General features: G+C 48.4%; 1 protein-coding gene across 2 annotated transcripts in view; it reads left to right on the forward strand.

Moving 5' to 3' along the window:
- The window catches only part of SLCO3A1 (solute carrier organic anion transporter family member 3A1), a 213186-nt gene that overhangs the window by 136785 nt on the left and 52923 nt on the right, over positions 1 to 23478 (forward strand). For both annotated transcript variants that reach the window (XM_037910666.2, XM_043523691.1), the window contains one exon: positions 22434 to 22532. In XM_037910666.2, the coding sequence (XP_037766594.1) occupies positions 22434 to 22532 (99 nt within the window). The remainder of the gene's footprint in view (positions 1 to 22433; positions 22533 to 23478) is intronic.

The following is a 23478-nucleotide window of genomic DNA, read 5'->3' on the forward strand; positions in this document are numbered from 1 at the left end:
TTGCAATCTTATTCAGGTTGGTGCGGTGGTTTGTTTTCTTTTTTTTTTTAATTCCCACCCTGCTTCAGCTACTGGCCAAGGCAATGATCCAACAGACCAATACAAGCAAAAACCTGCCTTTTGTTTGTGTCTTCATTACTTCAGATCATATCAGGGAACACAGCAGAGACTAATGACCTTCTGTGTCTCTGGACTTCGTGAAGTGTAATTATAGTCACAGGAAATTCTGGGCTGGCTGGTCAGCCCAGCTCCCAGTCTAGGTGTCCAATCCTTTTGTGAGCTCCTGCACAAACAATACTGTGTGCTCATCTGGATCTCCTGAGACAGCAAGTTAATGGCATATGTTGCGCTGGGAATGAGGAGTTGCTGAAAAAACAAACTTTAAGGCTTAGTAATAATTGAAGGTGCAAGATGACTCACCAGGCAAAATAACTGCTTACAGGAATCACATTTCATCTCTCTGTCAACAGAGATCTCCTTGGAGATAGCCTTCTAAACTCTGATAGAAATCGGTATTTAAAAGGACACTGCCAACTTGGGTAAATGCCTAAATTTTATGTACCTTAAAATTCTAGCGATCTCTTTGTGGATTAACACTTGGACTCTCAATATCTTTCACAACAAAGACATTGTTATCGTGCTACAAAGCCCTTGAAATAAGTAGCCACCTTTTTGGTGTGGACACACTGAAAGCATACTGTGTGAGCTTCCTCTACTGCTCTGCGGGGGTCATGTTACCAGAAATCGTTGTCCCTAGCACAGTGCTGCCACCTCCTGAGAAAGCAAATGCTGCACCAGCCTCCCAAAGTGAAATAAATATAAATATAACGGTCTGTTAAATAGGAGGGGTAAAGTCGTATCTCAGCATCGGAACGTACGCTACAAACCGTGGAGAGTAGAACATCTTTAAAAAAAATTATAAAATAGTAGCTGAAGGATGTTTTCCAGGTTAACTTCCTTACCAGAAAGTGACTTAGTAAATCCCTGTCTAGCTGCAGAGAAGAATGGTTTTCTAAGGGAGTGTAGGGAAAGGGGTTGAGGGAAGCTATCCTAAGACAGGCATTCTGAGCGGCATAAAATTCATAGTTTAACTCCGATGCAGATTCCACTGGCAAGCAGGTGTCAAAGCCACGATCACAGTTCACAATCAGAATCGGGGCTATGGGGCATGCAATTCAAGGGGCTTTGGAGAGACGTATATACCACGAGAGTAGGAGGAGAGGCATTATTTTGGGGGTGATTGGAGAAATACAGTTCAGCATGAGGCTTCCGTTCTGCAGCGTGGTTATAGTCTCATTGTTTGGTTAGTAACGCTGGCTAATGAATGCCAAAGGCGGAACTTGGGAAAAGACTCTGCACACAGTTGATCCATGGGAAATCATGCTGGTATTCGCGTTCCCTTGTCCTCGCTGCCTCACCCCCTCACTCGTTTGTTTGTTTCATTCGCTTGGGTTGCATCGTTGCAATTACAAGGCTGTAGGCTCTTTGGGGGAGGGACGGTCCCTTTATTACTTGTTTGTGCAGCGCCTTGCAAAAAGGGATCCTGATTGGCACCTCGAGGCGCTACTGCCAAACAAATGATTGATGATGATGGTAATGCATTCACTGTAGGAATGGATCTAACTATCCAACTGCAGTCACAGATCCAACAGGTATATGGCTACACAGCAAAGAAAAACCCGTGGCTGGCCTGTGCCAACGGGCTTGGGCTCGCAGGGCTCTGGCTGTGGTGCTGTTCCATTGCTGTGTAGACTTCCGGGCTCAGGCTGGAGCCTGAGCTCTGGGACCCTCCCACCTCGCAGGGCCCTAGAGCTGGCATGGGCCAGCGATGGGTGTCTAGTTGCTGTGTAGACATACCCTGAGAGGCACAAGGGCTTGGATTGATACCCACAGTTCGTTTTGCAGGCACAAACCATCCTCCCCACTAGGAGTTCCCGCTGTGACATGTGGGACCCATTTGTGCTGAGCTCTTCTGAAGATTTGGCCCCAATTGTTGGCGCTGAGCACTGGAAATTTTGGCTCTTAGAGTCTGTGCACTTTCCATGAACCCCCTTTGGCCGTCCACAAAACCCAGCTGCACTTGGCATCAGATATAGCTAGCCAGGTGCAATCATAATCAGTGATTCATTTGTGCAATCCCATTTATATTTAAAATGTTAAATAATAATTTTAAAAAACACTCAATCCTTTTCCCCCCTGTTTGTTTGATGCAAGTGTATAGTTGAAACTGCTTTGATCCCCATCAGAATAGAGGCTAAACATTAAAGTGAACCATCCCAACACTGCTCCTCATTAATTAGCAGCTGCAGGCACTTCGAAACATCTGTCAGGATTGCTTTGACATTCCCTTTGCTTCACTGGCTGCACTGAAGAAGCAGAACAAATCAAAGTGAGCCGGTTTTTTTGGGTGATGCCTGATCTTGGTTTCTGCATTACACAACAAAAATAAAGCTAGGTGTTAGTAATGGTGCCACCGATGCAGGCTTCGTGCCATGTGAGTTAATAAACGTCAGGGAAGATGATGTCTCTTCTTGGGTAACCATGGAGCAAAGAGATGAAAAATGCCCCAATGGGGTTGGGGAAATGTCAGGAGCTGATTCCTGGTAGAAGGTTCTTTGATCGGCTCTGTAGGGCCAGGCAGGAATGGGGACAGGGGCAGCTTGATGCACTTGCTGAACAGAGAGCTGTCTGGCATGCTGTGTTTCAAGAGGAGTAGGGTGCATTATGACTAAAAAGGATTTGACCCCAAGAAGTTATCAAACCAGATTTCATCTCCTGGCATCCTGATCCCCGCATGCCTCAAGGACTAGATCATCAGCTAGTGCATATAGGAGTAGCTCCGCTGAAGTCAAAGGCATTTACTGATTTACACCAGTTGAGGATCTGGGCCCAGGAGCTGATCTTCCAAACTGCCTGAGGATGATTAACCCTTCTGAAGAGGGTGGGAAGGAGGGAGATCAATGGGGAAGTCAGGGAAGTGAGAGAGAGCATGAGGAAGAGGGATGGTAAAGTAATAAACAGCCATCATGGCTGACTCTAGTCTAGAGGTAGGGAACCCCTCAAAATTGCTTGACTTAAGTGCTAGCCCCTACTGGCAAAAGTACATGTATCATGCTGAGGCCAGGCTAAAAAGCTCATGCCCCTGCCAAGAGGCGGAGAAAAAACTAAGGTTCCTGCAGTGTCCCTGCAAAGTACATTCCTGGTAGTATGCACTGGATTCCAGCCCCCACTCTCCCCCAGTCAGGCCGCAGCCAGTTTGCCTGGCCTTTATTGGGGAAATTTTACAAAGTTCCTTCCCAGCAGAAAAGTTTCCTCCCTCAGGAAACCTAGTGCCTGAGGCAGCAAATCATTTGTCGCTGAACGATCATGAACAGAACACATTATAATGCGAGTTAATCAACACACTGTTCTCCTGTGGGAGCAAAGAGAGACCTCTCCAAGTGCTGGTCAGTAGCCTGTCTGGGTCTCAAGGACTCAGTGAGTACTTGTTAAGCAATTCAGTTATGGATGATCAGGGAGCTCCTAGTTTCAAGGCCTCCTCAACGGTCATCTTGCTGCTTGCATTGATAGAGCGAGATCAGTCTGCAAGAAGAGAAGCTGTAGTGAGTCTTTCCAGCTCTGGTTATTTTGCTTTCACACGGTTGTGTCATAACGGGAAAGTATGTGAGCATCATGGATGGGGGCTCTGTGCTTGTGGCCTCCATAACCTTTCACCGGTGCACTCTGGAAGAGTTCTCCAAAGCGCAATGCTGCTTTGCTCATTGCCCCACCTAAACCTGAATGCGATTGTATTCATAACCATTGGGCTTTGCTGGATGGGGCAATGGGTAAGATCTCCGTCAAGTTACAGGTGGCTCTGTTGTGTTCACATGGTGCTCTCAGCACAAGGAAGTATCCTCCGCAGCAGACACAACCAGCAGGATGGGTGTGGGCAGAAATGACGTCTAGGGACAAGCACGGAGTCTGGAAGTGGGAATGCCCGGTTCTGTTCTGGTAATTATGCAACCTTAGGCATTCTCCGGTCTGCATCTCGCGTTCCCCATCTGTAAAATGGAGGTGATGACACCGCCCTACCTCCAGGGGCGCCATGAGATTTAATTATTAAATGGTAGTTAAAATGAACTATGTGAGGTTAACAGTAGTAAAGCTCTTAATGATATTTCCCTTGTGCTTTGCAGCAGAACTGAGCTCCTGATCCTCTCATCTCTACTCTCATTTCCTCCTGCTTCCCCTCCTCATGCTGCCCACACGTTTCCCTGGATGTCCTTCCAACCACCACTTCTGCAGTCTTCTACCACTTTTGCCTTCACACATTCTTCTATGCTGCCACATATGCTTGGAATTCCCTTCTTCCCCTTGTGCACCAAACAACTGGCTGCTCCTCATTCAGCTTCCTCTGCAGCCTTCAAGAGTAACCCGCTCAGGTAGGGAGTTTGTCACCCAGCAAAGGGCTTTCTACCCCACTGAGAGATCTGACCATTGTCCCAAGTAGCTAAGCATCCTTGTCTCCAGTTGAGCTTAGTGGGAGAGCTCCCCTTAGAAAGTAATCACCGTGGGACAGAGATTGTCTCTCCTCTGGGTTCCGTACAGCACTGATCTCACGAATATTGCCCGGTATGGTGTAATGCTGAGGTCACATTCATTTCCTTGGCAACAGGCTGTGATGTCACACACTGAGTTATGACCACGCTGCAGGACTGAAGAGGAGAAGCTGGGCTGGGCGGGAGAGATGCTCTTAGGCCACATCTAAACTATGAGGTAGGGGTGTGAGTTCCTGGTTTGTGTACATATAAGATAAGTGCCGGGGGGGGAATGCAACAGAAAGTCTCAAAGCCACGGTCAGCTTGAGCTACAGGGCTGAAAATAGCAGGGTGGATGGTCCCACTCGGGCTGGACCTCGGAATCTGAGACCTTCCCCCTTCCCCAGGTTTCAGACCCCGAGCTCCAGCCCGAGCAGGAATGTCCACGCAGATAGTTTTTAGCCCTGTAGCATGAGCCCTGCAAGCCCGAGTCAGGTGACCCACACTCCGAGACATGCTGCCACGGGGGGGTGTGCAGCATAGACACACCCATCCTCACGCTAGTGCTCCCTGAGCTAGCGTGAGTATAGATAGTAGTGTCACTGCGGTAGCATGGGCAGTGGCGATGGAGCTGAGCCGAACCAAGTACATACCCACCGGTTTCAGGCAGATTTGTACTCGGCACAGCTAATCCATGCTGCCGCTGCTCTGCTATTTATACTCACGGTCGCTCGATGAGCGCTAATGCGAGTGTGCATACTCGAGCCGGGGCATCACACCCCTCGCCCACAGTAGAGATGTAGCCTCATTCAGATGTGACTGTCTGCAACAGAAGCGGGCCTCAGCCTAAACCCTGGACGTGAGCAAGGCCCAGTTGCCAGATGTGTTCAGGATCAACACCTGCACCTGCTTCTGACTGTGGATTTTACCAGTCGGCCCCTGTCTTTATGATGGGCTGAACCACCTACCTTGATCCAAGTGCTTAGGGAATTTGAATTCAGAACCCTGATCCAGGCCTTGTAAAGAATAGGGCCTTTTGCAATGGGCTGAACCAAAATCCCAGCTCTGAGTCTCTGGGCTTGCCTGGGGGTTGAAATCCAGATGGAAATGGTGCAGGTTGAGGCCACCGCTAGAAGCCATGGGCTCGCTCGGTACAATGCCTTGAATCTGTACAAATGTTCCCGTTGCTCACGTCTGCTGCAGTGCAACAGGGGCTCTTTAAGGGCCCATGACAATATGGGTTGAGTATATCCCCCAGTAATCCCTTCACACGGCCCCACCCCTTCCCCATCCACCACGGAAGCAGGGAATGTGGGACAGGCAGGGTTTTGCGATTATCTGGCACACTCCATATGCAGCCAGTCCCCTTTTGCTGTAACGAACAGCTCGGTCAAGTGCTGGGTAGAAAGCACCCATGCCGGGCAGGCTGGGAAGCTCACTCCCGAGTGTTAATTCTTTGTTCATGCACATCCACATGCATGTGTGCACCTCCTCCCCTACCATATACACCCACATGCACCCATGCAGCCCCTTCCCCACCATACACATGCACACATGTGTACCCCATCCTCCACTATACACACACACACACACACGCATGCAGCCCTTCCCCCACCATACACATGCATGTAACCCCTCCCCCCACCATACACATGTGCACACATCCATTTGCTGCCCTTGAATGATCTCTTCAGGATCATTCTCAGCAACTAAGAATTTAAACTTTTCCGAATCTGGATGTTTAGGGGGATTTTTTTTTCTCTTCCCTTCAAACCAAAGAAATAAAAAACAAATCTATTGTGAGCCAGTGATCGGGCCAGGAGTAGAATCTAGTGCACCCAACATGTCAGTTCCTGTCTTTACCCACCGGACAGCACTCCCATCCATGCTGATAAATAATACATTGGGCCAGGCCCTTGGGCCCAACTGAGCTGAACTCGACAGAACCTGGGGCTAGGAGCTGTGGGGAAAGATGCTTCTAAGCCACCCATTCTGGGGCTGAGCAACAGTCCCACTGGGATCTCTCAACCAGCCAGGAATCACAGGAGCGCAGGCCACTCCAGCCACACACCCCATCTTGCCCCTCACTCAATCACAGTGTGTCCCCTATGCCATGGCAGGCAGCTGCACTGGGGCCTGAGGATCTGCCCCATTGAACCTATTGTTATCTCTCTGTCAATATTTTTTCCAGGAGATATAATGCATCCACAGTGCGGTCCTGCATCCTGCATCCCTGCCAGCCATTAATGGAAGGCTGCAGAATCAGGCTTCTCTCTTAACAAATACCCATGGGGCTGGTTTTCCTGACATCACTGTAGTTGGCAGTTTTAAAATAAAAAATGGTGGTAGGTCCTACATGTAAACAAAGCTGTGGCAAAGGCATCCTCTGATTGTTTTAACATGCTTCTTCCGGAGAGCTCAACTACAAGGCAGCAACCTCCAGTTTTCAGAGCGGCCCCTTCTTTCTATTGATTTTTCAAGTTGGATTGACTGAGGCAAAAGGAATTCAAGTGACTGACCGGAGGCCTCCTGGAGGGAGCGGCCCTGCACTCATGTCAAATGATTCAATATTTTCTCTCCTGCTTCCTTCATCAGTGTGTGGGAATAAAAATGCCCACAATGCAGGCGGGTGCTGTTTCGCCATAGAGGATTCTGTGAGCTGCTTTCATTCAGCTGCTTTCTGCAGATGGGGCACTGAGAGGCACTAGGGTTGCCAGGTGTCTGCTTTTCGACTGCAGCGCCCGGTTGAAGAGGGATCCTGGCGGCTCTGGTCAGCACCACCGACCAGATCATTAAAAGTCCGGTCGGCAGCACAGCAGGGCTAAGGCAGGCTCCCTGCCTGCCCTGGTTCTGCGCAGCTCCTAGAAGTGGACAGCATTTCCCTCCAGTTCCTAGGCGGAGGTGCGGCCACAGGGGCTCCGCATGCTGCCCCTGCCCTGAGCGCCAGCTCCGCAGCTCCCATTGGCCAGGAACTGTGGCCAATGAGAGCTGTGGGGGCAGTGCCTGAGGATGGGTGGCAGAGCCACCTAGCCACGCCTCCACCTAGGAGCCAGAGGGACATGCCGGCCACTTCCGGAAGCCGCCTGAGGTAAGTGCTGCCCGGAGCCTGCACCTTGAATCCCCTCCTGCACCCCACCCCCCTGCCCAGCCCTGAGCCGCATCCCATACCCCAATTCCCTCCCAGAGCCCACGCCCCATCCTGCACCCCCGGCCAGTCTGGTGAAAATGAGCGAGGGTGGGGAAGAGTGGATGGAGTGAGTTGGGGCGTGGCCTCAGGGAAGGGGTGGGCCAGCGGTTTTCGGTTTTTTGCAGTCAGAAAGTTGGCAACCCTAAGAGGCACAGGGAGATCCAGTCACTTTCTCTCCTTGGCTCCCAGTACTAGACAGCACAGCTGGTGTCTGGGAGAGCACAGCGCAGGGATCCCCACGTGCTTCATTCTGAGTCAGGCGCAGGTTTCTACACCCTGAATTCCTGGAACAGCGGCATCCTGTCTCTGGATCTCAGCCCATCGCAGCCCAGATCAACCACTGCTCCTTCACAAACCAACACTGGAGCCTCAGTATTGATGCCAGGGACTTGTCTGTCTTGGGGGGGACCCAGTGCAATTCTTATGCGCCCCCCCTTTCTATCCCTAACGTTCTGCTGCTTCACTTGAAGCCAGCTCCAATGCTTTTGCCTGTTAGCCCGAGATGTGTACATCTGGGGGCAGGCTGCTCTTAGGTAGAGGATTCTGGGCTCTGAAATTGTACTGCTCTGCCGGTGCTAGGCATCAAGGCAGGACGAAGGCTTCTGCTGAAGGGACGATGATTTTGCTGGGGTGGGTGTGCATGGTTTTCAGCGGAGAGAGAGCGTAACCTTCTCAGAGGCAGCGTGACTTAGGCACCTGAGTCACTGTTAAAAATGGGGGTTAGGTTCCTAAATCACAAAGGTGCTTCTGAAAAGGATACTCGGAATCTTTATGGGCCAGTGAGTTGCTTTTGTGCCTCGCCCGGAAGCTGTGTGACGAGAGCTATTCTAAATCTAGGTCCCCTGCCCTCGGTGCTCAGTAGATCCCCACCCTGAGAACTGATTTCTTCTCTCCTCCTCTATGACTTTATTGCTTATTAAACGAGTCCTGTTCGCCTCACACGCAGACTTGAGAGATGCTGTATCTGTCCGCTCACATCACCCCTTCCCCATGCAGGCCCCTCCCTTGAACTAGGGTTGCCAGTTTTGGATGGACTTATTCCTGGAGGTTTCATCACACGACATGACCTTTAATTAAAGACTGATTTTTAAATCCTGGAGACTCCAGGGCAATGCTGGAGGATTGGCAACCTTTTCTTGAACAGGTTTCAGAGTAGCAGCCGTGTTGTTAGTCTCTAAGGTGCCACAAGTACTCCTTTTCTTTTTATCTTGAACAGTTGCCCGGCAGGTGTTATAGGTCTCTGTGTTGGAATATAGGCCCACGTTAGATCTGGGTGAACTATGGTTTTAAATTGAGTTGGGATCTAACATGAACAATAGCACCAAAGCATATGACCAGAAAGAATGAGATCATGAGAAAGAAGAGTTGTGTTAAACTTGTAGTCACCCTCCGAAATATTAGTGTTCTCTTATTTAAGGCTGGGCTGAAGTAACAGGAATAAAACGCAGCTAATTGGGTACCAGGTGCAGTAAATAACTGGCTATATAAGAAACTGCTTCATCTGGTCTTAGCTAAGGTCCGATAACTGGCAATGACATCGCTTGTTTGTTCAAGGGTCTAAAAAGTAAACTCTTAAAGGATTCATTGCTAATCCCTGCCTGACCAAGCTGGAGCCGAGCAATATGAGTCTGAGCATCCCAGGGTTTAGCCTGTTTGTAAATATCTTGATCAAATGCTTATAAATGGTTTGTTACTGTTCTGATGTAGTCAATTTGCTTATTATTTAGGCCTGGTTAGAGCAGTCGTATAAATAGCATTCAGACTGGATTTAATAAAGGAATTTACAGTTAAATTAGTGTTGTGGTAATAGCCTGCATAAACAACAATAATTCCTAGGCTGTGATAGGGAGCTAGAAATAACAATCAAGATTAGCACTCAGTATAGACGCTAACTCAGCAGCACAAACGCCCCGTGATGCAAGGAACAGTTAAAAATTCTACATGAGGCAAGGAGGTGAGTAAGGTAATTTGGCCAAGGCCACTCAGGGACTCGGTGGCAGAGTCTCTAATATGCTAGAGATAATACCTTGCACTTAAGTCTCTTTCCATTAGTAGCTCTCAGAGTATTTTACAAAGGAGGGCAGGATAGTTATCCCAATTTTTCAGATAGGGAAACTGAGGCACAGAGGGGGGAAGTGACTTGCCCAAGGACACCCAGCAGGCCAGTGACTATAAGAACTTATATGTTTGAGCTCGGCTGCCTAGGCTACATTGTCTCACTTTAAAGGCCTATCCCAACCCAATGATTCATTTTGGAAACCCTAATAATACATAGTATTTTCCACATTCAGAGCGCTGCACAGACATCCATGAATGAATCCTTACACAGCCCCGAAGGGTGGGTCAGTACTATAGTATGTCCAACTCTAAGAGTTCAAAAATCATGAGTCAGGTTCCTAAAAATCGTGATTTTTTTTTTAAAGAAATCTAACAAACATGGGCTTCTTTTCTTTGCCTCCTGAGCCTTTAGGTACCCTCAGGTCAGATTGTGATTCCAAGCTCTGCCCTGCAACCACCAGGGCTAAAAAACAATGAAAACAGAGATTCTCACCTGATTGCATGCCTCTGGGAGCTGGGGCTTTAAGTAAAACATCAAATATTGTGAGAGTTGGCAATGCTAGTAGTATTAGGCTGGTTTTACAGTGGGGAAACTGAGGCATGGGGAAGCAAAGGGACTTGGCAAGACCACAGTGTGTGTCAGTGGCAGAGCCAGTTTGAGAACTCAGGACTTAATTCCTAGCCCTTCCAATGACTTGGTCTGATTGCAGAGGTTGGTAGGAACTAGAGGAGATGCATTTTGTTAGAACTATATAGTCCATATGTAAAATCATTAATGAGATTTTGTCAGTCTCTGTGGCTCTCTGCTAGTTCTTGGGATTGCAGGAGCGCCTTCTGGTGGCTAATGTGACACCTGAAAATTCTTAGCTGTTTTTTTAAAAAACCCAGTTAATTTTACTATATGCAGTGTAATGTGCAGTAATTTTACTGGTAGATAGGAATTTAGCACAGAGAGCTGCATGTTCAAATTCCATTTGGGATTCCCTCTGGATTCTTGGATGGGCATTTATTTTGTTTTCTCTTAGTGTGATCTAAGTGAATCTGTGAACTACGATCAATTTGTTAAACCAAAAAAATAAGTTGCAAGACTTGATCCAGAACATCGAATGTGTCGAAAATGATAAAGTCAAGGCAGCAAAATCGTCCATCGGGGGAAAGGATTACTGAATAAATGGCCATGCTTAATGGGACACAGTAAGAGCACTCTCTCCCTTGCTCACAAATAAGAAACTAGTTATTGAGAGCCCCTAAAATAAACTGTTACTCTGCTTGACCTTAGCCACAAGGATATCACCCTCGCACCTTTTTATACAGCTGCCCTTTTCTACATTGGCTTCTGATGCGCATGTTAAAAGGATGCTGACATCTCAGGGAGACTCACTAAATAAAGACATCTGCTTATGTATTTATATTTCTCCTATGATGCCTCAACACACCTGCTGTGTCACTTCACCTCTCACCCCCCTTGTTAACCTTTCCCCTTTCATTGTCTCTTGTTTGGGGCTCATCCCCTACATAAGGCCCCAATATACAGCAAAGCTCCTCTTTAAGCACGTGAAAAGTTCCTTTGAAGTCAATGGTTAAAGTTAAGCACGTACGTAAGTGCCCTACTTCATAAGGTCCTAAGCCCGTAACTCTAAATCTTGCAGGGAGCAATATAGAAATATATATCCTCCAGGGAGTGGGGGTGCACGTGTGTATAAATATTGTACGTTACTCTCTTCAAAAACAGCTCAACCATTCTGTCTCAGTCATTCACTAAAATAAATTCAACTTTGGGCAGAGACCAAGCCTGGGAAATTTCTGAGTGAGTGAAAATGGGAGGTTAGGAATGGAAACTGTTATGTGACCTTAACTAGAGTTGTGGGTTCTGAATAGCCGATGATCACGTGCACCCTTGTATGAATGCCCTGTGGATAAGAAAATATTGTCACTCTCTTGGCATTTCTCACCTGGTCTCATACTACGCACCTATCACTCGTCAGGAATGCTGTGAAATATAGCCATCTCTTGCTCTTTTGCTTTGGGCACAACCTGGCTTCCCTCAGCTCCAATCCCCACTCGGAGGCAGCTGCCAGAGTAGTGAAATGGCAGATGGATCGCTTTGCAAAGCTTTCCAGTAGAGATCACAGCAAAGCATTCTGGCTTTGCTCTGACCTGCTTCACTTCATGTTCGTCTCTGCAAGGTGCACTCTTCTCCTTTTGCTCGAGCACCTGCAGTGGAACTGGCATTTAGCATTTAGCACTAACGGGTTTTGAAGTGAAAGTTCTTGTTCCGTGACCCGTTGCCTTTATCCAGCCCACCACTGTGCACTGGAGCTGCTCTTCTTCACGAGTGATCCCTTCCTGAAAACGAACATGAAACAGGCTCCCTAAAGAACAAGCATGTTCGTCCGGGTATTTTTCATGTTGGAGTCTGGTTTCCAGCCAGGAGGCATTTCTGCTGTGAGTTACTGTTCCATGTTAACTCACTACAGGGATTCAGGACAGATGCTTCTCCCACTTCTCATTGCAAACACAGGGGGCTTGAGTTTTCTTCAGTATCTCTTAGCCAGCAGTGTGTAGCAGGGTTTGCCTAAGGATTGCTCTGCTTCACTGCAATGTTGAAAACCATTCATTCAGTGGGATGTTTCCCAGCTCTGTCACTGACCTGCTGTGTGACTTTGGGCAGATCACCTCACCTTCCCTGTGCCTCGGTTTCTCCTTATGTGTAAGGGGGGTAATGATACTTCCTATCACTCCTCCCTTCCCCTCTGTACCGTGCTTGGAGAGTTCTAATGAAAAGCATGACTGACGCGCTAGGTTTTATTATAATTGACTAGAGCTGGTCAGGAATTTTTTGATGAACTTTTTTGGTTGGGAAATGCCGATTTGTTGAAACCAAAACTTGTGGGAAAGGACTGATTTTTTTTTAAATAAATTTTTCATTTTGAAAAAAATTAGAAAAAAGTTTCAAAGAGATCTCATGTTGACATTTTCTAAGCAATAAAGACCCCTGTTTATTTCTGTTTGAAATTACTTTTGGTTTGACATTTAATGGGGGTGAGGGGGTTAATTAAGATCTTGAAATCAAAATATATGAATCAAATATTTATTTATTTATTTACTTTTTTTTATTTATTGGATTGTCAGTTACTGAACATTGTCCAGATTATGACTTTTCGTCCTGATTTGAGCTAGGAAATCTCAAAAGTTTTCCTGGGATGGGAAAACTAGTTCCTGCCCAGCTCTGTTATTGACCCTTAATAGGAGTCAAATGCTGAAAAAGAGACACTCCCCCAGCTGGTTAACCATGGGGCCCAACAGATGACTATCACCTGGGAAAACAAAACATTGGCTGGAGTGAGTGCAGCTGTCCCAAAGACCAGGAGAGCTGCATTTTCAAGGCAACATTGTGTCCACCACTGCTCATGCCTGTTACTGAAGCAGGGAGCTGATGACACACTGCAGCTGAGCCCAAGCTGTGGGAGTTTTGCCACAAATTACAGTGGGGCCAAGATTTGACCCACAGTCTCTCTGCTGCTGAAAACAGATCACAGCCTACTTGGAAGAGTAGTTTTCCATTAGCAGGTTAGCAGGGCCTAGGGGTCCCTCATGCCCTCCACAGCCACATGAGACTGATTTCAAAGCAAGAGGCAAACACTGGAAAAGGCCTAACAAGTGGGGATAGATAGGCCAAGCCACAGGATTCAGGATTTTAAAACACCCTCCTTTCCATACTGTATCCCCTTCCCCCCAAGTTTGGGACAGGATATTGGGTCAGGCCTATCTCTACTAATACGTAGCTCCTGCTCCTTGATAGCATTAAGGGCTCTTTGTTGCTGGTGGGTGAGATGGAAGCGTTCTTAATGAGTGGGGTCATTAAAGATCACAGAGGAAGGGGGTGACTGGAAAACTTTAACCTGGGTTATTCCACTCCCCTAAATCTGGATACAGTATTCTTCAGCTCCTGTCTCAAACTGTTGTGCATTGTGGCTTGCTCTGTTGAACCTCTGTCATGGTCCACCTATCTTAGGTACTTATATGGCCCCCATCACTGTAGGTATCTGTAATGTATTTGTCCTCACAGCACCCCCGTGAAGTATGGCAGAGCTGTTATCCCTATCGTACCCCTGGGAAACCGAGGCACAGAGAGACTAAGTGGCCCACCCAAGGTCACACATGAAACTGAACATTTGTCTCACAAATTTGAGGTGATCACTTACCCAGTGGACTGTCTTTCCGCTTCACTTCCATGCCAGGTGCAGAATAGCTGTACGTAGGAGTTGTGCTTTGGGAACCCTCAGATGAGTTACATTTTATTTTAAAGGATAATACCGTACAGGCAGTCCCTGGGCTCATGACACAATTGGCTCCTGAAAATCACATCTGAAGTCGAAACGTTGTAACTCGATTTTCCCACAGGAACAATGTCGGCTTGAGTGTCACAAAGTCGAAAGCAACATCAGAAAGTCCAAACAGGATTTCAGTTTAGAAACATCGTAAATACTGTTCGTCCTAACTCGAACGTCGTAAAGTCGAGGACTGCCTGTAATATATTGTTAGTACATGGCAGGCATTAAGATGGGATCCTCTGAAGAGGAACACGGGGAGAGCTTGCTTTTAGGGTAAACTTTAAGGAAAGTGAAAAAAACAGTTACCTTTGGGGGAAGGGGGGTAATTGCAGTTAACCTGGAGAAAGATAATTTAATGTTTTAGCATAAGATACTTTAAAAGTCCATTCTTTTAGCAGACACTTTAATCCCACAGCGCCCTCTAGTGGTGAAAGTTCAGAGTGACGTTTTCCAGTGTTCAGTTTTACCAGTCTCTCTAATGCTTTATCAGCTCGCCTAACACATTCTTGTTCGCTCCCTGCGTTAGAAAATGGATCTCCTTTCTCACATGCTGATGTCTTGCTCCCTCGGATCTCTGTCTCTGTCCCTTTCTTGGTCACTGCAGTCCCAAACCAAGCTCTGATTCAAGTGGGCCGGCTTACATACCCCTGGAGTCTGACACAACTGAAACTGGGACTTGTCACTGTGCAGGAAAACAGCATGAGGCCAAACGCAGTCCTTCCTCAGCCCAAACTCCCATTGACTTCAATGACCCGATTGCCAGAGGATTAAGGATTTCAGGGTTTGGCCTCTCGTGACATGCCACGTGTGACTTACCCCGGTGATCCCGCGTGGGCAGCAAACTGCAGCCTGTGAAAGTTCACAGAGCTCCAGAGAGTGCAAAACACTTTGTGAAAACCAGCGGCTGCAATTCGTGGTTACAAAGAAAGGACTGACGCCCTGCTGGCTCTGGAGAACAGGTCAGACCCCAATCACAGCTGGCTTAGCCTGCCTTCTGGGCTCCAGCCCAACACCACGTGTATTTCATTCTAAGCTGCAGAAAGCTACATGTCGCCTGCCCTGGTGATGGCCCTGGAACTTGGTGGAAAAGCCCGTCTGCTGACCCAGGACTATCCTCGAGCCACATACACAATGCCCACTGGGAGTACTGGGAATTTAGTCTTGGCTTTAGTGTGGCTGTTAGGACACTGATGTGTGTGGGAGTCCGTCACCACTCTAAGCCGTTCTATTGCCCTCTGTGACCTTATCTCAGGAAGAGAGCAATCTCTGTAACAATAATATGGGGACGTGTTTGCCTGAGAGCATTGTGCTTCCCAAGAGCAAATCATCTGTGTGCGCTCGCTGGGCAAGGGCCCAAAGAGTGCATGTTAGATAAGGTCTCATTCATATGCTGGGGATCACGTTAAGCCCAGGGGTGCAAGTAAGTTAGAGGACCTCCCAGTACGCTGGAGTCCTGAGCAGGGGGCGTGGCCTCAACCGGAAGAGGCGGGGCCTCAACCGGAAGAGGCGGGGCCTTAAATCCCTGGGCCCTTTTAATCTAGATTTAAAAGGCCAGGGCTCCAGCTGCAGTAGTGGCGGCTGGGAGCCCGGGGCCCTTTAAATCACCCCTGAGCTCCCAGCTGCAGAGGCGGGGCTCGGGGGCAATTTAAAGGGCCCAGGGCTCCCGCTGCCACTACCGCAGCAGAGCCCCAGACCCTTTAAATCACTGAGGAGCCCTGGCGGTTCCCGGCTGCCACCGCTACCCGGGGGCTCTGGACTCTGGGCGCTGATTTCCAAGAGCCATCTCCATTGGCTTCAGTGGTGCTATGCCAATTTTCAGCAGATGAAATTCTGACCCTGTGTTTGCTCAGACGTGCCTGTTCTGCCCCCCACCCTCCTTTGCAGCCCTGCGCACCTGAGAGCAAGGAGGCAGGGATTTTGAGACTCACTTCTGCTCATTGCAGAGGGCTACCTACGCCTAGTGCTTAACCATAGGTGATAGGGGGCTTATTCCGTCACCCACTTACGTCTCTGGACCTTCTCGCATGAACAGAGAGCAACAATACCCGAAGTCCGGAGGTGCAAACAATTCAATGTTTATTGGGGTGAACTTCCAGCAAGCATGATTCCAGTTTCTTTCCTTAGTGTCCCCCTTCCCAGTTCCGACACCACAGAGCCTTACCTGTGTCCCTGTTCCCACTCCTGCCCTTAGCTAAACATGATTCCAATTTCCCCACCCCCATTCCCTGTTCCCATTTCCCCCTTTAGGAAAACATGATTCCAATTTCCCCACCCCCATTCCCTCTTCCCATTCCCCCCCCTCCCACACACACACACACTTCCTGGTTGACTGCAGACTACATAGTAAAACTGGAGTTCTGCTTAGCTATATCATTTTCCTGAAATTTAACTAACCAATCCTAACATATTGTAACATGATTATTTAACCAGTTATATCCCACCACCTTAATTAGTTTACACCCAGCAAAATTAATTACACAGCAGACAGGAACAATCACAGAACCAAACAGAGATTATACAGACAAACAATAGGGAAATGGGGACTACAGTGACAGAACAATACAAAAATGAGGATTTCACATCCCAGCTATTGATAAGTGAGTTCTTGCCAGACAGGATGCTATCAAACTAAGTTTCCTTTTACATCTTCTAGGCACTTCCCTTTCTCTGGAGGCGATAGGTATTATCAGGACAGGATTGTACTCCTCACAGCCCAATAGCACCTTATTTCAATGTGACTAGTTTGGAATGTGAGGATGTGACCGTTCGCTTCCCAGCTTACGGCTGCCTCCGCTGCTTAGCCAAAGGCCTTAGCCTAAGCACAGGGCCTCAGACTGTCACAGTAAGAGAAGGCCCTTACACCGGCGGACAGTGATTTTGATTCTTTCTTTTATAGCTCTATAACTAGCTAAGTGATAAGAATACACCTCAATTCTTAGAGTATAGGCCTTTACAGACAGGCCTGAATATCTATATCCTAACAATAGGTGCCCCCGTGTGTAGCCTCTGCTCATACATATACTAGAGTGCAATAGGCTTGCACATGGTGTGCTGTGCAAGGACTTCCAGGATCCAGGCCTTATCATGTGCCTACAGGTATTTAGCAATAACTAAGGCTACGTTTTAGTCACAGGTATTTTTAGTAAAAGTCATGGACAGGTCATGGGCAGTAAACGAAAATTCACAGCTCGTGACCTGTCCATGACTTCTACTATATGTACCATGACCCCTGACTAAAACTTGGGCCGGGGGGCTGTGGGTGCTCTGGAGGAGGTAGCAGTCTGGGGGCGACATGGGTGCTGGGGGGTAGCCCGGGACCCCCGCTGGTGCTGGAGGGTATGGGTGGGTGGCAGCAAGCTGCCCAGGACCTGGCACTGTGGGGGTGGCCTGGGACCCCCACTGGCACTGTGGGAGTGGGGGGCTGGCGGTGCTGGAAGGCTTCCTACCCAGCTCTGATCGGCATGTCCCTGCAGCTCCTAGGGAGAGGGAAGGCCAGGAAGGCTCCAGGCACTGCTCCCACCACAAGCATCAGCTCCGCAGCTCCCATTGGCTGGGAACCGCAGCCAATGGGAGCTGCGGGGACAGTGCCTGCAAGAAAGGACAGCGCACAGAGCCCGCTGGCTGTTCCACCTAGGAGCTGCAGGGACATGCTGGCCTCTTCCGGGAAGGCCCCCCCACAGATAAGCACCACCCTACACCCCAACCCCCTGACCCAGCCCTGAGGCCCCTCCCACACCCAAACTGCTGCTGGCCCAGGGGCTGCCGAGTTTTCGGGCACCCCCTGAGCCAGCCACACTGGCCACTGCAAAAGTCACGGAGGTCACAGAAAGTCACAGAATCCATGACTTCCATGACCTCCGTGACGGACACACAGCCTTAGCAATAACACATATGGGGCTAATTCGCAATGGATCCCCCAGTCAACAAAACTCTGACTTTGCACACACACACAATTATTATTACAGTCTAGCACTATTATTATGATTAATATTACATAGTGGCATATAAACAAATTATTAGTGCATAACTCTGTGCATACCCACACACATATAGCAGATCCTTGCTCATTCCCATGTTGACTGGCAAAGCACCTGTGAATTAGTGAACCTTGTGAACTAGCAAAAAAAGTGTTCAAACATGCTGATAAAGCCTGAATGCTGCATTTCAAAAAGTGTGCTCCTTTCCTTTTCTTTTGTCAGTTGTAGCTTGGTTTGAATGCTGGGAGAGTTTGAGTAAGTGTACTGCAGTGTGTTTGATAAAAGTACCAGTGTCTCTGTCACTTGCGGCTTTTGCTGTACTGCAGATAGATGGAGGAGTCCTGCCAGCTTTAGTGTAGAGTCTCAGGTTAGTGAGGTTCTCCTGCACGTTCACTGTGCCATATGCCTAAGTCTGAAATGTGGCAGATGGCAGCGTGGGATCATATCTAGCAATCTCCAGCACACAGTCTGAAGTGGGGACTGAATATGATTTATCTTAGCTCAAGATCAGCGTTTCCCATTACGCTGAGTTCAGCCGTGCTCTGTAGGCTGCGACTTACTCTTTCTCAGTAGGTCTATTTGCAATGTTACCTTTGACTCTCAAAGTGTGTCAAGACAATATTACAAGTTAATCCTCTTAGATAACTAGTGACATCAAGAAGTGTTTTCCCTTTAAAAACCATCCACCTTGTTAAGAGCACCAGGCTAGCATGGTGCTTTGGACAAATCCAGCCCTAGTACTGCCCATCACCTCTTGCTGTATCTGGAGACGCTCCCTTCCCCTCTGACCCCCGTCCATCCATGTCACTGCCACCCATAAACAAATCCACTAGCCCCACAGTGCTCCAGGGGCCAGCAGAGAGTTGATCTGCTTATTTTTAGAAACCTCTGCAGTCTTCATCCCTCCCCCATAGAACCAGCTTCCTTCATGCATTTTTACACTGATGGCAAGAGACCCTTCTCCTCTGCAGCTCCCACCCCCTGCAACAGTCTTCCCTGGACCCCATTTCTCTGAGAGAGATCCCACCCCTGCAGTGTCTGAGCCATGAAGTGGCTCACAACACCATAGTGTCTGAGCACCTGGCAGACATTAGTGAATGTACCCTTTCCTCACCAATGTGAAGTAAAGGAGGAGTATCCTCATTTTACAGAGGGGGAAGAGAGGCACAAAGAGATTAAGGCTTGGATTGTCAAAGGATGCCAAGTGATTTAGGAGCACAAGTCCCATCACCCTTCCATAGGATTTAGGCACACACCGGGCCTTTGAAATTCCTACCATAAGTGACTTACCCAAGGTCACACCCATAGTTTGCACTCGAGAGGGGAATCGAATCCCGATCTCCCAGCCTAGTGCTTTAATCACAAGGCCACCATCTCTCCCTCGCATCATTTACAAAAATCTCCTCAGAAACCCGCTCTTTTCTCCCGGCCTCTCCCTTTCTCTCTCCCCTTATTGGTCTTGATTTCGGTGCCGGTATCGGTGAGCTCCGTTTGCATGCGAGACACTGGAGGGGATAATGGTTGCTCCATGGCATCAGTTATTAAAGCCAAGCCGCGCTCTTGAAGGAGCTAACACATGCACAGAACTAAGGCAAAGTTATTTCTGGCCAGGCAAACTCTTCCTTGCTGCCCAGCCAGGCTTTCATTAGGGCACGTGGCTTTGTTTCAGTAGACTTGGTGTTCCGTCACGGGTATTAAAAGGCCACTGCTTTTCTCCAGCTCCTCTCTCTGCCCCCAGCTGTGCAGGTCATTTCTCTGATTGCTGAGAATTGCGCTAGGAGAAAATGCTTCGGGCTGAAATCTTGTTTCGGGTTAAAGGGCTGGGAGGCTGTAGTTAACCAGTGCGTTACCAATCCGCTGAGATGTCAGGGCAGCGGCAGACAGCTTCTCTGGATGGCTTCGCAGAGGGGACAAGGGATGCGTCCCACTGCCAAACTGAAGTGTGAGTTCGATATACAGAGTGCAGGCAGAGGCAGGGTGGTGGGGGGAGAAATGTCCCAGCTGGGACTCAGATAGCTCCTTGCAGGCCCCACAGCCCCCAGGGGGGAATGAGCCCCATTCAGCTCCTCTGATGTCAAGACAACGCCCCCTTCACCCACCCCCAGGAACACTGTGATGCTGGGGCACCTCAGTGGAGTGGCAGAGTGGGAGCTGCAACTGTAAGGGAGTATTTCAACAGCTGAAAAGGCACATTTACACCATATGTTATAGCAGCTCAGTATGTCAGGGATAGGCTGGCCCCAGGCGCTGAAAGTATCCAGGTCTGTCTGGTAAATGGATGATGTTTAACCTGGCTGGACACAGGTGAGGATTTCCCTGGTGGAATCTGCCCTGGGAGAAGAGTTGTGTCTGCAGTAGCTTGTGCTCGTAGCAAGGCATCCTGGGAAGTGACCCTACCAGTTGAGACCTGGGCACATCTGGCCACTAAGCTATTTGCTGCACTTGCTGTGAAAATCAGGGTCCAGACACTCCAACAGAAGAACAGGGGGTCTGAACCCCAAAGAATAAGCAATTGAATTAACTGATTGTATACAATGTTGTTGTGCATAAAAATATATCGAGTAAGGTCTCTTATGAAAGCTTGTAATGTTCTGAACTTGATGGTCATTACGAGATATGTATACAAACTGCCGTCACGAGTTCATGTATTTGTCTGTATGTATAAAACTGTACTGTGCTCCTAATTTGTACTACAACATTCAGCTCCACCTCCTGACGGAGCAGTGGGCAGTCAGCCAGGGAGGGGCTGCCTCCCCAACCAGATGAGACTAGCTCCAAGCACCTAGGAGAAGACAAATGGTGGGCCATTACAGTGAATGGGAAGACACTGAGACACCCTGGCTATCAAGTCAAGAGGGAGCTTCTCCTGCTCTCAGTGACCGTGCGAGAGAGAGACAGAGAGAGAACTGCAAACCCTTTTAAAAGAGAAGGGTTTTGAAGTGAAATCTAGTCAGAAACTGAGGGACAGCATCTAGGCTGGAAGCTGTCTGGGAAACACTGATCGCCCTTGCAGTTAGGAGGTATGCTGGTGTAACCCACACACCTTCAGGGTGTGGTATTCTGTCCCATCTAGTGGCACCAAGACCACTTAGAAAGAGAGTTAATGAGTCTGCTCTACAGCCTTAGCTAACAGGCAGTTGGCTTTTAGCTCATGTGGTAGAGGCTCATGCACTAAGCTCCAGAGGTCCCTGGTTTGATCCTGCCCACTGACGACCAGCGTCTGTCAGCATTACACTGGGACACTGTTCAAAGGTAATAGGTACCTTGTATTACAACAGGGGTTTCATCTAATTTAAAGTGTAAAGCCTGAGGTTCCATTATGATGTTTTTTTCTGTGTAACTTGCATATGTTTGCTTTCCCTCATGATTTCATCTTTGGCTCTGGGGGTTTTCTGCTTAAGCAGCTTTTTTTTTCATTTTTACCCCAAGCAGGTCTCTGTATGCAAACTGCATGGAGTGTGCATGTCCGAGCAGGCTGGGGGCTGGTTTCATACCTTGGCGGGGTGACAAACCAGAAGGGAAAAGTCAGAGTATCTGTTAGTTAAGAACTCGGCGTGGACAGGTTTGGGGAGACTCGGGACTGGAAGGGCTTGTGGTCACCAGCAAAGTGTAACTAGGCTGACGAAGCCAGGATAAGACTTTGTGCTTGTGGAGGGGCTACTGGTGTTAGGGCTGTGAACCAAAGATATCCAGCATAAAGGCACCCAAGATTACAGGGCAGGAGGTGAGAGAAACCCTTCCTGGTCTGGGTGGTCCCCAAAATGTCTCACAAACCACCGCTTCAGGTGCACAGAAATCCTTCCTGGCATTCAGCCCCAGCCATCCCTCTCCTCTGAGGAGCTGGGGCAGCACAGAGAGCATTATGGGGGAACCCTTGTGTTCAAAGCTTGTGTCCAACAGGCATGACATCTCCATGCTCTACAACAGCGTTTCTCAAACTGGAGGTCCCGACCCAAAAGGGGGTCGCAAGGCTATTGTAGGGGGATCGGGAGATCACCCCAATGTTGCTGGGGGGGGTAAAGGGGAGATGGGGGGGATACAGCAGCTACCACTCTCTGGCCACCCTGCTCTGAAGGCAGCACCATCAACAGCAGCACTGCAGACGTAAGGGTGGCAATACCAGGAGTATGCACCTATGAGTATGTACCGTAATTTGCTATCACTTGCGGGGGGTCACAGCCTGAAATATTTTCAAAGAGCGGCCCGGCGAAAAAAAGTTTGAGAACCCCTGCTCTACAGTATTCTTTGGAAGCAAATCTTGACTCGATGTCAGTAGAGCCTGGATTTGGCCCAATGTGTGATGAACGATCTGTGCCTAGTGTTTAATTTCCCTGTGTTGTTTTCTGCTTCTTTGCAGGGATCCTGTTTACAATGCTGGTATTTGGACCAGCCTGTGGATTTATCTTGGGCTCCTTCTGTACCAAAATCTATGTGGACGCTGTCTTCATTGACACAAGTAAGGCGAATTGTTTCTGAGTTGCTGTTTAAGAGCGTTAATGATGTATTGTGGGACTAAGATGTGGAGATTCACTCATAAAGCCCCCTCTCATTGAGTCTCTTAGGCTCATGAGCATAACAAGGCAGGAGGAGATCCTTTTGAGAGAGACTCAGCTGCTGGGTGGGATTCAAAGCCTTTCGCCTCGATTCCAGTGGAGAAGCGGTTGGAAGCGGCTGGAAGTTGTTCCCATCTGGGATGGTTTGGAATCTTATGTTAAATGAGGCCGAGGGGATCACAGCCCCGTTCTTAGTAGACTGACGTTGCATCGAGATGCCACCATCACAGCTGGTGCTAGCTAGCTCCCATGCATGCACCCTCCACCAAGGGACTGGGGACAGTATAGACCATGGAGAATGAACTCCCCATTTTGCCACGACAGGAAGTCTTTGCAGCCCAGCAGAGAGGCATATCAAAAAGGAAGCTTCTGGTGCTGTCTGTGCGCTACCTCTCTTGGTGATAGTTGCTATGTGACTCTCCTCCCTGAGCCCTACTCTTTAGTTTTTCACAGTTAATTATATTCTAAATGTCACTCTCTCTTGATCTGTCTTTCTGTCTCCTCTTCTATTATTAGAGATATTATTCCTTTTGTCAGTAGAGTCCAGTTACACTGTACGTTAGCCCAGCACACCTCTGAAAGGGGAAGAGGAAAGAAACAATAGGGTGATAGATAATAAAAATGTTCATGGTCCAAGACAGGGAATTCAGATCCTTTATTATTTAGACCCTGATCCTGTAAAGACTTAAGCACACACTTAATTTGATACCTGGGAGTCATTCCATTGAAGCCAATGCAATAACTTCAGTCAATGGGCCTACTTGTGAGTGGAAAGCAAGCTCATAAATAAGACTTTTTAGAACTGAACTTTTAAAGTGCCCTTGATAGAATCTTGGTATTAATTACCGG

The sequence above is a fragment of the Chelonia mydas genome, chromosome 10 (genome assembly GCF_015237465.2).
Source record: "Chelonia mydas isolate rCheMyd1 chromosome 10, rCheMyd1.pri.v2, whole genome shotgun sequence".
Lineage (NCBI taxonomy): Eukaryota > Metazoa > Chordata > Testudines > Cheloniidae > Chelonia > Chelonia mydas.